This window comes from Prionailurus bengalensis, chromosome X, assembly GCF_016509475.1.
Source record: "Prionailurus bengalensis isolate Pbe53 chromosome X, Fcat_Pben_1.1_paternal_pri, whole genome shotgun sequence".
Taxonomy (NCBI): Eukaryota; Metazoa; Chordata; class Mammalia; order Carnivora; family Felidae; genus Prionailurus; species Prionailurus bengalensis.
In genome coordinates, this window is record NC_057361.1 from 36,431,908 (window position 1) to 36,445,757 (window position 13,850).

The window sequence follows — 13,850 nt, forward strand, 5'->3', positions numbered from 1 at the left end:
AGAAACTGCTTTAAGTCTGCATCTTGAGGAAATGGACTTTGATGGAAGTTGAGAAAACATGTTTAGGACTTTTGGTAGATGGCAATACATGTGGAAGTAGAAAGCGGTTCTAATATATTTTGTTTGCTTTTCTTCCAAAAACATTAAAGGCAGATTTTATTTATTTGTTTAAAGTTTATTTTTTGAGAGCCCGCGCACACAGCAGGGCAAGGGCAGAGAGGGAGAGAGAGAATCCCAAGCAGGCTCTGCACTGTCAGCACAGAGCCCGATGCGAGGCTCGAACTCACAAACCATGAGATTGTGACCTGAGCCGAAATGAAGAGTGGGATGCGTAACTGACTGAACCACGCACGCGCCCCGAAAAGCAGATGTTTTTAAACACTCTATGTTCCATATATGTTCCATCTTTACATCAGTCCCAAGATTTTCTTCAGAGAAGAAACCCTAGTTTTGAAGTTTTTTACTATTTCTGGAAGGTCTCAAACAATTAGAATTCTTTGGCAGTAGGACACACGTACCATAAAGTCCATGATCTGGTATGCAAATATCAGTAATTAATGTTAAAGGGAAGCCACACAATTTCTTGTTCCTCCATACTTTGTACAACTTGCTGGAAGAAATGTCAATGATTTCCTCATGTTTGATAGCACTTGTCAGCATTTGCTTCGTGTCTCTTTAGCCCCAAGCCACAGATGAACTTGACCATTTCCAGGTCACACCACTTTTTCCAACGAAGTCAAAACAGAAAACAACTGTCCATAGTGTTTTCAGTACAGTGGGTTCTTTTTAAGATTTTTTGCTGTGGCCTTTCATTCCAAATAGACTTTTCCACCCATTGTATATTTGAAATCAATGTAAAACCAAAGAGTTTACTACTAGCTTTTTTTTTTTTTTTTTTAAGAAGGAATTTATGGTTTAAGCTAGGCTTAGTGACCAACACTTACCCATGGTCATGATTGAAGGGTAAGTTCTTTTGAATTTCTATGAGACTGTTCTAGACTTTTGTAACATGCTACTGATAATAACTGATAACTGTACAGAATGGCACCTTATGTTTTTAGGTAAACATGAGTAATATTTTAACTAATTTTTCTCCATGAAGGTAGTTGTTAGTAGAACAGGAAGGAAGTTGAAACAGTTTTGTCTTGGTAGCTTATTTTCACAGATCACTCGGGTCAGTCTTAGGCTGTAATCAAAAATTGCTTGTGTATACAGATAAGGCAAAAGGGCTGTGATGAAAAATTATTTTTGATAGCACATATAAAAGATCATTTTCTTTGGTTATGTAAAAGAAAAGCTTATTTTTGTAGGGAAGGTAGGAGATGGGTAGAAACCATCAATAATTAATTAGTAAACTTCAGGTTGCCTTTTAATAAAGAATGGCTTTTTAACTGACTTAAATTTCTATTGATTAAATTTGGTGATGTGGATATCCATGTGTGTAATGCCTGATTTTTCTTAATTTGCAGATCATGAAGACTATGACCCACAAACTGTGAGGCTGGGAAGTAGATATAGTCATGTTCAAGAAGTCCAAGAACGGCTTAACTTCCTTAGGTTTGTTTTAAATTATCAGTGTTCCTCTCTTTAAGACCCAGATAAGGAATGCTTAGTTAATGTGCTGTATGGTTAGGTCTTTGTTAGGTGATCTTTTCCCCTGCCATCTCGTATTTTCCCACGTGGAAACGATTACCTGAAAGTCCCAAGGACATTTCCCTATGTGTTTATTGTTAAATACTTTAAAATTATTGGCTGATTTTTAACTCTTATTCTTTGCAATATTTGAACACATTTTCAGCTTTTGTATATACTTGTCCTTCATGTTTCTTTATGCTAGAAATAGGTTTATTTTTAGAGAATAAATTTCCATACTTTGACACAACCAGCTAGAGAATCGTATTGACCTTAATGGTATCCTAGTCCGTAGGGAAATGGAGTCAAAAGGCTGCTGGCCCAGCACCTCGAAAGAGTGGTTTGCATCCAGTGGTGTGTTGTTCATCCTAGCAGTGGCTGACAGAGGCCATCTGAATGAATAACATTATTCTGATGGGGATGAAGAAAAGAGGTTTATTCCCTTGAGCCAAAGCTAAATGTAGTCCATGGCTGAATTTGAATTTGCTCAGGGATAATTAGCCTTTAATGATCATACACTTAACAGATTTGAAATTGTTAAAAAGTTTTGTTGATGAGCGGTTTCTTGTGAATTCAGAAACCGCAGGCTGCAGAAGTGCTTATTCAGTTCCTAAGTGTGCTAAGAGAGATGCCCAGATTGTCAGTGCTTTGGGAAATCTATTGCGTTTATTATTTTGATACATTGGAGAATTTTCTCCTAAGCTCAGTTAATTAGGGACTTGTTTATTGAACTGTGTGCTTATTTACTGGAAAACATTTACATAAATAGTTACATAATGATTGTAACTTGAGGAAAAACTCTAGCCACCAAATTCCAAGAAATTTAGCATTGGTTTAAAGTGAAATGTTTTTTCTGTGTGTGTTTTGATTTTCAACCACCTGGATAGAAGGACCTGCCTCCCCAGATTGAGAATCACTTCCATAGTGAGTCATCATTATTGATGGGTTTGTGTTGTATCCCATAGGTTTCCTAGAACAGAAAAATGGTTATGAGTCCTACTGTATTCAAGTTTGGAATCAGAGGACCTATTCTGCTCCTTGCTTTGTTAGTACCCGTCTTCATGACTTGTAGCAAAACACACTCAAGGGAAGAGAACCTCACATTACTTACAATATACTTGGCCTGTGTTAAACAGTTTACACTTAATCCTCAGAGCAATGCGGAAGGCAGGTATTATCCCCATTTGATTCATAAAAAAATGGAGATTGACATGGCTTAATAGCTTCTTTGATATCTGGAAGCCCATACATAATGGCATTGCACTGCTCGACTGGATCTGTCTGACTTCAGGGTCGGTGCTCTTTATATTAGACCAGTGATTTTTGGAAATCTGTCTTGGAGCCGTAGGGCTTCTAAGGAGCTTCCTCCAAGATTTCTGAACAAGTGGTGGAGATTTGGTCCCCATTTCTTCTTTCTTTCCTCCTCTTCCCAACAACTAGGGCAACCCTGCTTTTATATATCAGACTTGAGAATAGAATTTTTGCTTTAAGAAAGTTTTCTGCTTGTTGTACTTTAAAAAAACAAACAAAAAACTTTGAAAACAAATTCATGTTACCACACAGGACATTGCATATCATATCTATAAGTTAGAAGTAGCAGGGTTAGGTAGGACAAGGTGCTAGATACCTTCTTTAAGCTCACCAATGCTTTTAAAATATCAAAGACCCTAGAGTTGAGATCCCAAAATGCTTTGAGATAATGAGAGAACCTACTCCCACGAAATACATGCACCTTACTTTTTAACTGGGCAGGGAATCATCATTATGTGAGCTAAAAATTATGTGCTACTCAGAATAAAGTGTCTCGTTTCCTTTCCTTCATAGATAGGGCAGTCAGGGTGGGTGGAGGAATGCTGAAAGAAATCTAAAGCTATGATAGAAGAGACTGCCACTGTCCCAAAATTCACCTTCATTGTCTTAATAACCAGTAGTCACAATACTAAAAAGACCCTAGAGAGCATCACTGAATAATTGATAAGCATTCTGTTAGATACTGACATAAAAAGTTTAAGTCATATGTAGATTATTCTGTTTAATGTGGCGAGGTACTGAGTGATGCATCTTAGACCATCAGGAAGCATTAAAACTTAAGTAGTTTTGACCTAAAATTCGTTAATGAAATGGTTATCTGTGAAAGTCACTTGGGAACTACCTCATTTTCCAATAATGGCATATTAGCAGAATGGTAAAAGTCAAACAACCCATTAAATATAGTTTTGAAATGGCTAGATTCAAAGACCAAACTGTTTAAGTTCAGGAAACAAATACTTAATTCAGTTTAAGTTCAATCACCTCACAGAGTTCCTGGCACATTGTAGGTGCCCAGTATGTGCTTGTTAAATGAATGAATGAATACCTAAGGGTTTCTTACTACAAGATGAAAGTTGAGGAATAAGTAAGCTTCAGATGTCAATAAGAATTGACATCTTTTTATCTGTAATTAATACGTAATTATGATATATGGATTATTTCTACATATACTGCTAGATTGCCTTTCAGGATAAAAATTATGTAGATCTAATTGCTAATTTTCTATGTTTTTCCAAGATTTTTATTGAAGGATGGCCAACTGTGGCTATGTGCTCCTCAGGCAAAACAAATATGGAAGTGCTTAGCAGAGAATGCAGTTTACCTTTGTGATCGTGAAGCCTGTTTTAAGTGGTATTCCAAGTTGATGGGAGATGAACCAGACTTGGATCCTGATATTAATAAAGACTTCTTTGAAAGTAACGTGCTTCAGCTTGATCCTTCCCTGTTAACTGAAAACGGAATGAAATGTTTTGAGCGATTCTTCAAAGCTGTGAATTGTCGAGAAGGAAAACTAGTAGCAAAAAGGAGGGCATATATGATGGATGATTTGGAGTTAATAGGATTAGACTACCTTTGGAGGGTAAGTGAAAAGTAGGAACTTTGTCAACATTCTTTCTGATGAAATATTTCAAATAGAGAAGGAGTCACAAGTTTGCATGTAAATTACATATATATGCTGATCTGATGCTTGTCTAGAAGGTAGTGGTAGTTCACCTTTGTCTTATTGTATCATTTGTCATTAGATTTTTTTCTTCTCTCTCTCCCTTCCCCTCCCGTTTTGTCACTGATAATCCTTTTTGTCTTGGCTTAGAGTCTGATCATTCCAGGTGCATTTAGAAATATACTTACCATATAGATTTTTCATTCCCCTGCTCCCCATAGAAGTCATTGTTCTTCCTTTTGTTTCATTCATTGTAGATCCTGTTTCTTCTCCTTCATTGTTTTTTGTTTTTTTTTTAACGTTTATTTATTTTTGGGACAGAGACAGAGCATGAATGGGGGAGCGGCAGAGAGAGAGGGAGACACAGAATTGGAAGCAGGCTCCACGCTCTGAGCCATCAGCCCAGAGCCTGACCCGGGGCTCGAATTCACAGACCGTGAGATCGTGACCTGGGCCAAAGTCGGACGCTTAACTGACTGAGCCACCCAGGCGCCCCTCTTTCATTGTTAATTTTACATTATTATACATGCAATGCTAAATAGAGGACAGAAGAGAAGACTATTTAGAATGGGTTACAAATGTATACTTTATTGGCACAGTTTTAACTTGTGATGTTTTTAAACACCCGAGGGAATGAAATATTACTGTCTTATTTTTCCACCGTTGTATTTTTTTTTATTAAAAATTTTTTTAAATGTTTATTTTTGAGACTGAGACAGAGCCTGAAGTGGGGGGGCGGGCAGAGAGTAAGTGAGAGACAGAATCTGGAGCTGGCTCCAGGCTCTGAGCTGTCAGCACAGAGCTGGACGCAGGGCTTGAACCCACGAACCATAAGATCATGACTTGAGCCAGAGTTGGACACTCAACCAACTGAGCCACCCAGGCGCTCCTCCACCGTTTTAGTATTAAAATATATATGTGCTTGAGATAAAATGGATACAACATCATATTAGTTTCAGGTGCACAGCATAATGATCTGATAATTGTATATATTGTGAAATGATCACCACAATAAATCTAGTTAACAATCATCACCACAAGTCATTACAAATTTTTTTCTTGTGATGAAAACATTGAAAATTTAGTCTCCTAGCAACATTCAAGTATGCAGTACAGTATTAACTGTAGCCACTGTGTTGTACATTACATCCTCAGTATTTATTTTATAAATGGAAATTTGTACCTTTTGACCACTTTCACCCATTTTGTCTATTCCCCGCCTCTGGCAACTGCCAGTCTGTTCTGAGTTGTTTTTTATTTGTTTTTAGATACCACGTACACATGAGATCATGCAGTATTTGTCTTTCTCTGAACTTTTTTCACTTCGCACAATGTCTTCAATGTCTCTCCATGTTGTGCCAATATAGTATTAATATATTATTTTTACTTTTAAAAATCTGACTTGTTCATAGCAGTTTATATTGTTTTTTGGATATATTTTTCTGCAAACTGTAGACTCTCTACTGTGTCATTTGATTTTTCAGACTTTTTCATTAAGTGGGTTTCAATATTTTTAAACAGCCAGAACCTTTTTTAAAAGTAAAAATTTATAGGGGCGCCTGGGTGGCTCAGTTAGTTGAGCATCCTTCTTCAGCTCAGGTCATGATCTCATGGCTCGTGAGTTTGAGCCCTACATCAGGTTCTGTGTTGACAGCTCAGAGCCTGGAGCCTGCTTCAGATTCTGTGTCTCCCTCCTTTTCTCTCTCTGCCCTTCTCCCGCTCGCACTCTTTATCTCTCTCAAAAATAATAAATGTTTAAAAAAAATTAAATAAAAATATATACAGTACTCCAAAATGTAAAACTGGTTGGACAAGGGAGAGCCAGTTTTTTTGTTTCTGTTTTTTGTTTTTCTCTGCTCATTCTCCCTGAGAATTCTCCCTCATTCACACTTTGTTTCTTTTTAACTAATTTTCACACTCTTTTAAAATTTCTTTTTAACTAATTTTTAACGTATCTTTTATTTCCTTGTAACTAATTTGAATTCCTCCTTCAGTCTCACAACTTGGTTACCAAGTTGATTTGCAGGGTTCACTAATACTACTCAAAGCATATTTTATTCTTAGTAAAATGTGTCTTCCATTCTTAAATTGCTTTAGTCAAAGACTTGAGTTTTGCATTTTATTACTCTTTTCAGTCTCTTAATTTTACTTGACTTACTTGATTATCAAAGTAAATATACCCTTAAATTATGGAGTACTGTATTGAAAATAATGGTTTTTCATGGATATGAAATATCCATATTTCAATGGATATGGTTTGAATTGAAATGTCTACCTAAAATATGTCATAAAAGTTGTTTACACTTGAATCTTTTTGAACCTAGGTGGTGATTCAAAGTAATGATGATATTGCCAGCAGAGCTATAGATCTACTTAAAGAGATATATACAAACCTTGGTCCAAGGCTGCAGGTCAATCAGGTGAGGATTTACATTCACTAAAATGTCCACAAAGTAGAATTCTAGTAACGAACTCTTTTGCTTATAAGAATTTTTTGAATTCTGAATTAACTAAGTTGTTTGTTTCAACTCTGATTAAATGTATACCTACAATATTTGTCTGTATTATCATTCCACAAAATGCTATTTAGACAACATGAATCTTGATGATTACTTCAAGTGATGATTTTGTGTATATTTATGGCATGAGATATCAACTGAATTTCTTTTGATTTTACTACCTACTTTGAAGCTCATTCTTTATCTAATTTATACTTGTTAACTTACGTAACTCTGGCTTCCTTTGACAAAATGTAGTGTGTTTTATTATCAGTGTAGACATTGGTTAAATATGATGGCAATGAAAGTATCTTGGACTGGCTTTATTTGGCCCATTATTTGTAGGTGGTGATCCATGAAGACTTCATTCAGTCTTGCTTTGATCGTTTGAAAGCCTCTTATGACACGTTGTGTGTTTTGGATGGTGACAAAGACAGTATTAATTGTGCAAGGCAAGAAGCTGTTCGAATGGTTCGAGTGTTAACTGTGTTAAGGGAATATATAAATGAATGTGACAGTGATTATCACGAGGAAAGAACAATTCTACCTATGTCAAGGTTTGTGAATAACTGATCTACTAATTAATTACTTGGTATTTTTCCTAGACCTTTTTTCCCAGGATCTATTTTTTGTTGTTGTTGTTGGTAGGGCATTAAGTCTAGTTTTCTCCATCTATTGCCGTTCACTTTATTGCCTTTTAGTTAAGTCTTGTCAAGGATATTTTGCAGTTGGAAGTATTTTGATGCTGTTTATTTATACGGTTAAAAATAATTCATAGATTGGAGAATTAACTGGAAATAACTCTTAAAAGCTGCTTTTGACAGATAGCTGATACGTCAAGAAATACTTCCAAATGATGTACTGGTATTTCTGTTAAAGTCTCACCATTGAGTAATTCAAATAGTATTTATAATTTAGAGATGTTTATAGAATGAATGCCATCAGTATTTATTTTAAAAGAGTTCTCAGGGGCGCCTGGGTGGCGCAGTCGGTTGAGCATCCGACTTCAGCCAGGTCTCGATCTTGCAGTCCGGGAGTTCGAGCCCCACGTCAGGCTCTGGGCTGATGGCTCAGAGCCTGGAGCCTGTTTCCGATTCTGTGTCTCCCTCTCTCTCTGCCCCTCCCCCGTTCATGCTCTGTCTCTCTCTGTCCCAAAAATAAATAAACGCTGAAAAAAAAAAATTAAAAAAAAAAAATAAATAAAATAAAAAAAAATAAAAGAGTTCTCATTGTTAACCATGAAACTATATTAAGTTGCCTCTTGAATGTGAATTTTAGTTTTTGTCTTATCTATAAGAAGATATTATCAACAAATATTCGGTGTCTAAATTTCGATATTAATAATTTTTCACGAAATATTTACATCTTTGCATTTTTGTTAATATTCTCAAGCTAAAGTATCTTTCACATTTAAAAATAGTCTTAGTGAGTTGCATTTTCATTGCATTACATAGAGTGTTGTTAACTCAGGTGTCTGATTTAATTTCTTAAAACAAGACCTCTCATTTTCTGCAACCATAGGTACAAGAATAAAATGACATAGGATTGTTGTATTTTTAAAGATTGCTTAAAATATTTATAATTAGAGGGCAGTAGGGGCACCTGTATGGCTCAGTCGGTTGAGTGTTCAACTCTTGATTATAAATTTTTATTTTCAAGATCCTAGAAATAAGTATCCTTTAACTCACTTTTTCTTGTTTAATAAGAAGTTAGGAAATTCTGATGAGGGTGATTTTTTTTTTTTTTTTCTTTTCTTCCCCCCCAGAGCTTTCCGTGGTAAACACCTCTCTTTTATAGTTCGATTTCCAAACCAGGGCAGACAAGTTGATGACTTGGATGTATGGTCTCATACAAATGATACGATCGGTTCAGTACGACGATACATTCTCAATCGTATTAAAGCCAATGTTGCCCATACAAAAATTGAGCTCTTTGTGGGTGGTGAACTGATAGATCCTGCAGATGACAGAAAGTTAATTGGACAATTAAACTTAAAAGATAAATCAGTAAGTATCTACAGTTGCCATCCTTTTCAAGAAAGCCAAACCTGAGACTGTTTTTCATTTCACTAGTTAATATTTCATTTGACATGTTATGTGTGAGGCTCTATATTAGTTACTTGGATTACAACCCTACATAAGATTGGCATTATGGTACTTACAATATAGTAGAAGAACGGATTTCTAAAAACAAAACTATTTAAGTGGTTATTAGGCAACACCTATAAATTGAATTTCTAGAAGTGTAGCCTGTAGGTTTTTGTTTGTTTGTTGGTACGTTACTGACTTCTGTTTTGCATAGTTTTCCTGGTTTTTGATATTAACTTAGTGTATTATTTTCAGCTAATTACAGCCAAACTTACACAAATAAGTTCCAATATGCCTTCAAGCCCTGATAGCTCTTCTGATTCCTCAACTGGTTCTCCTGGAAACCATGGGAATCATTACAGTGATGGTCCCAATCCAGAAGTGGAAAGCTGTTTGCCTGGGGTGGTGAGTAGATGGTTTTGAGTTACTGTATGCAAGGCATTATGTGAGGTTCTTTGAGAATAAAGAAATAAGGTTTGACCTTGTATCAACCACCTGCTCCCTGCCCCCCCATGCAGTGGAAAATTCACATATAACTTAAAAACTCCCCCAAAACGCACATATTCATAGCCTAGTGCTGACTGGAGGCCTTACCAGTAACATGAACAGTTGATGAACATGTTATTTTGTATGTTACAGGTATTGTTTATTGTGTTTTCACTGTTTTATACTGAATGTATGTATTATATACTGTATTTTTGCAATAAGCTACAGAAAAGAAAATGTTAAGAAAATCATAAAGAGAAAACATTTACTGTACATCTTGGGAAAAAAAAATCTGTGAAGTGAACCTGTGCAGTTTAAACCCATGTTGCTCAAGGGCTCTAGCTATATACAGAATAGTTCTTTTTTGTTGAGAAGCTTAGTTTAATGAAGCAAAATATCAAAGAACTGTATAGTGAACTATCGGCTTCAGAATAGATCTCTCTCCCCTCCTCCTCCCACTCATGGTTGCGCTCTCAAAATTAAGTAAACCTTAAAAAAAATTTTTTTCCCTTTAGATACAATAATATGTTTACTATTATACAGCGTAATTATAACTATTGAATGTATAAACTTAGAAAACTACCACTGTATTTTGTATTTGTACCACAGAAACGAACCCTTTGTTCACAACTGTTTCTGTAGGAAAATGTCTACAATCTTTCTCAAGTCAGTTACATATCTCGTATGTTAAGAAACCCTGATTCCTCTCTTACTTCCCCTCCCCAAGAGAATTTTAATGGCTATGGTGATACCCAGCCACTCCAGTGTCAGAATTGGCTCCCTACAACAATTGAATTAGGAATTTATTAGCAGGCATGACAGCCTTTTGTATGTATAGAGTCTAACTTGTAGGTATGAGAGAAATAATGTAACAAAATAGTAAAAGAGCTGTCACACAGAAATTACCGAAGATGGCTTGGGTAATATATTCAGTCTGCATTGTGAAGGATTTATACAGGCGGGAAGATGGGTAAGGCAGGCCTTTTTAGAGAGTAGAAATGAAATAAACAAAACTGGAAATTAATTTATTTGGGGGTTCTTTTATTGGGGGACGTATAATTTATAGGTCAATATTTTGTGTTGTGTATTCTAGATTATGTCACTACATCCCAGATACATCTCTTTCCTTTGGCAAGTTGCAGACTTAGGTAGCAGCCTAAATATGCCGCCTCTTAGAGATGGAGCAAGAGTACTTATGAAACTTATGCCGCCAGGTAAGAATTTTTTTTTATATGTATAATGTTCGTGAAGTACATGCTGGACAATAATGTATATTAATAAATTCTGTTTCTAGATGGAACATACTTTGTGGTATAGAATGCCATGTCAGGAAACGGCATAATACAGCCCACTGCCTGCTTTTGTACAGCCCAGGAGCCAAGGATGGTTTTTACATTTTTAAATAGGTGGGGGGAGAAAATTAGGAGAATACCATTTTATAGCTTATGTAAATTGTATGAAATTTACATTTTAGTGTTCTAAGCAAACTTCTATCAGTGTACAGCCATGCCCATTCGCTTATATACTATCTGTGGCTGCTTTTGTTTTAAAACCGTAGAGCTCAGTAGTTGTGGCCAACATGCTATGGCCTGCAAAGCCTTAAGTATTTACTATCTGGCTCTTTACAGAAAAAATGTGCTGACCTCTGCACTGTACTATGGGCCATGTGTCTTCTGTGGCACTGCTCCTTTTTTATTCCTTAGAGACAACCACTTTAACGTGCGACTCTTTTCTTGTATGTGGATATTGCTATTCTGTCTATAAATCTCTTAAACTGTATGTGTCAATTTTGGGTACCTACTGAGTTTTTTACGGAGATGAAAACTTTATTCTCACATCCTCCCCATTTTTGCTTAAATTCTTATCTAAAATTGACACTAAAGGAGCATCTGGCTGGCTCATTTGAGAGAGTATGCAACTCTTGATCTCAGGGTCACATGGTCGAGCCCCCCACTAACTAGGACACTAAAATGTAGATTTACATTTGGTGAAAAGTAGTTTGCCTGGATTACTGACAACTTTGTTCCTGGATTTAATGATTTCCCCTTTTCGTTTTCTTAATTTTCTGTACACCTATTACTAGTTCATCCCACATATCTTCCAGTAACTTCTCAAAATAAGTTCCCATTATTATTTGCATTATATAATCTGTTAGGTTTCACTGTTTTCTAGAGCTTTTCCTCTTCCTCGTCTTCCTCCTCCTCGTATGTGGTTGTTTCTTTCTCTGGCAGGATCCCTATTCTCAGGTTGCTATATCTTGGGCCTTTCTTGATTTTTTCTTATTTTTTTTTCTCGCCTCCCCCATGAATGTCTTCCTCACCCTGCTTGGGCTGTAATATCCTAGACTAGGCAGCCCTGTCACATAGAGTTTAAATAGCACGAGTAAAAATAATTAGTATCTTCAGAGATAACTTGAACAGCCCACCAGGTAGTTGAGTATGGCTGAAGACTGCCTCAAGAGTCTTCATAAAAGACATGGGACCAATAGAAATTGATGAGTTGATAGTGCTGAGATTATAATAAAGATGGAAGTGGAGCTCAGAGACAGATGAGCTACCATTAAAGTGGGCACAGAACAAAGTAAAGCCTGCCTAGAGTCGTGAAAGGCCGGGAGTGTACCGGGGAAGGTGCTCACTTTTCATTTTCCTAAAAAGTTAAAAGGGCTTCGTCCTGCACAGCTGCCAGGCCAAGGGGTTTTTGGTTAGTTGGGTTTGGGTTTGGTTTTGGTTTTGGTTTTGGTTGTTCTTAAAAGTTACACTTCTTCTCCTGCTATACTGGCTCATTGGGAGAAATCACGTATGAGCAAGCTTACCTTTCACATCATACTGACACCCTTTTGTTTGCCATTTGAATGTGAGCTAATTGGGGTTTTAGAAAGAAGTGTTACAACTTAACAGACTGTACTTACTACCCTGAAAGCTATTACTGATAGATACATTATTCTGTTCCCTGCTTGTCTCTGCTTTTTGTAGAGTCCCTTTTTCCTATTAAAAACTTTTTTTCTGGGGCCTCTTGGTGGCTCAGTTGGTTAAGCATCCAACTTCAGCTCAGGTCACGATATCACAGTTAGTGAGTTCAAGCCCCGCATTAGGTTCTCTGCTGTCCACGCACAGCCCACCTCAGATCCTCTGTCCCCCTCTATCTTTGCCCCTCCCTCCCCTCAAAAATAAACATTAAAGGGGTACCTGGTTGGCTCAGTCGGTTAAGCTTCTGAATTTGGCTCAGGTCGTGGTCTCAGCATTCATGAGTTCAAGCCCCGCTTCGGGCTCTGTGCTGACAGCTCAGAGCCTGGAGCCTGCTTCCGATTCTGTGCTGCCTCCTCTCTCTGCCTCTGCCCCTCTCCCACTCATACTCTTGTTTCTCTTTCAGAACATTGAAAAAAAATTTCTTAATAAATAAGCATTTAAAAAACCTGTTATTCTTATTGAAATAACTTCAGACTTACAAAGAATAGTACAATCTTCCCTTCCCCAGATTCAATAGTTAACATTTTGCTATAGTTGTTACATCTCTCTCTCTCATCTGCATCAGAGATTGATGATCTCCTTTGGAGAACAAGTTGTAGATACCGTATCTTTTTATCCCTGAATACGTATTGCTTTCTAAGAACGACATTCTCTTAATACTACCACAGTATTAATCAAAATCAGAAAATATATAGCACTGATAATTTATTATAATTTACAGACCTTACACACATTTTCCCAATAATCAACCTTACAACAGTGTTTTCTGGTTGAGGGTCCAATTCAGGTTCTTACATTGTATCATTCATTGGTATCTTTAATCTGGAGCAGTTTCTCAGTCTTTGTCTTTTATGACTTAGACGGTTTTGAAAAGCATGGATCAGTAGTGGTGTTGAATGTGTCTGTTTGGGGTTTTGTCTGTTTACTGATGGTTATATACAGGTTGTACATTTTGTCAGAGTACCACTTATGTGATGCTCTGTCTTTCTAAGAGCATTCTATCAGGAGGCACATGTCCATTTGTCCTTTATTGGTGACATTATCCAAGATCACTTAATTGATACCTGTCAGGTTTCTCCAATGTAAAGTTATTTTTCCCTTTTTTGGAGAGATGTTTTGAGACCCTGTAACTTTTTCCTCATCAAACTTTGACTCGTTTCACCATTCTTTGTGATGATTGCCTGAATCCGTTCTTCCTGTGATGGTTACA

General features: G+C 36.7%; 1 protein-coding gene across 4 annotated transcripts in view; it reads left to right on the top strand.

Moving 5' to 3' along the window:
- USP9X (ubiquitin specific peptidase 9 X-linked) overlaps positions 1-13,850 on the top strand; it is a 129,091-nt gene that overhangs the window by 66,487 nt on the left and 48,754 nt on the right. For all 4 annotated transcript variants that reach the window (XM_043570871.1, XM_043570872.1, XM_043570873.1 and 1 more), the window contains exons 15-21: positions 1,470-1,557; positions 4,180-4,522; positions 6,928-7,023; positions 7,447-7,658; positions 8,867-9,107; positions 9,444-9,593; positions 10,768-10,888. In XM_043570871.1, the coding sequence (XP_043426806.1) occupies positions 1,470-1,557; positions 4,180-4,522; positions 6,928-7,023; positions 7,447-7,658; positions 8,867-9,107; positions 9,444-9,593; positions 10,768-10,888 (1,251 nt within the window). The remainder of the gene's footprint in view (positions 1-1,469; positions 1,558-4,179; positions 4,523-6,927; positions 7,024-7,446; positions 7,659-8,866; positions 9,108-9,443; positions 9,594-10,767; positions 10,889-13,850) is intronic.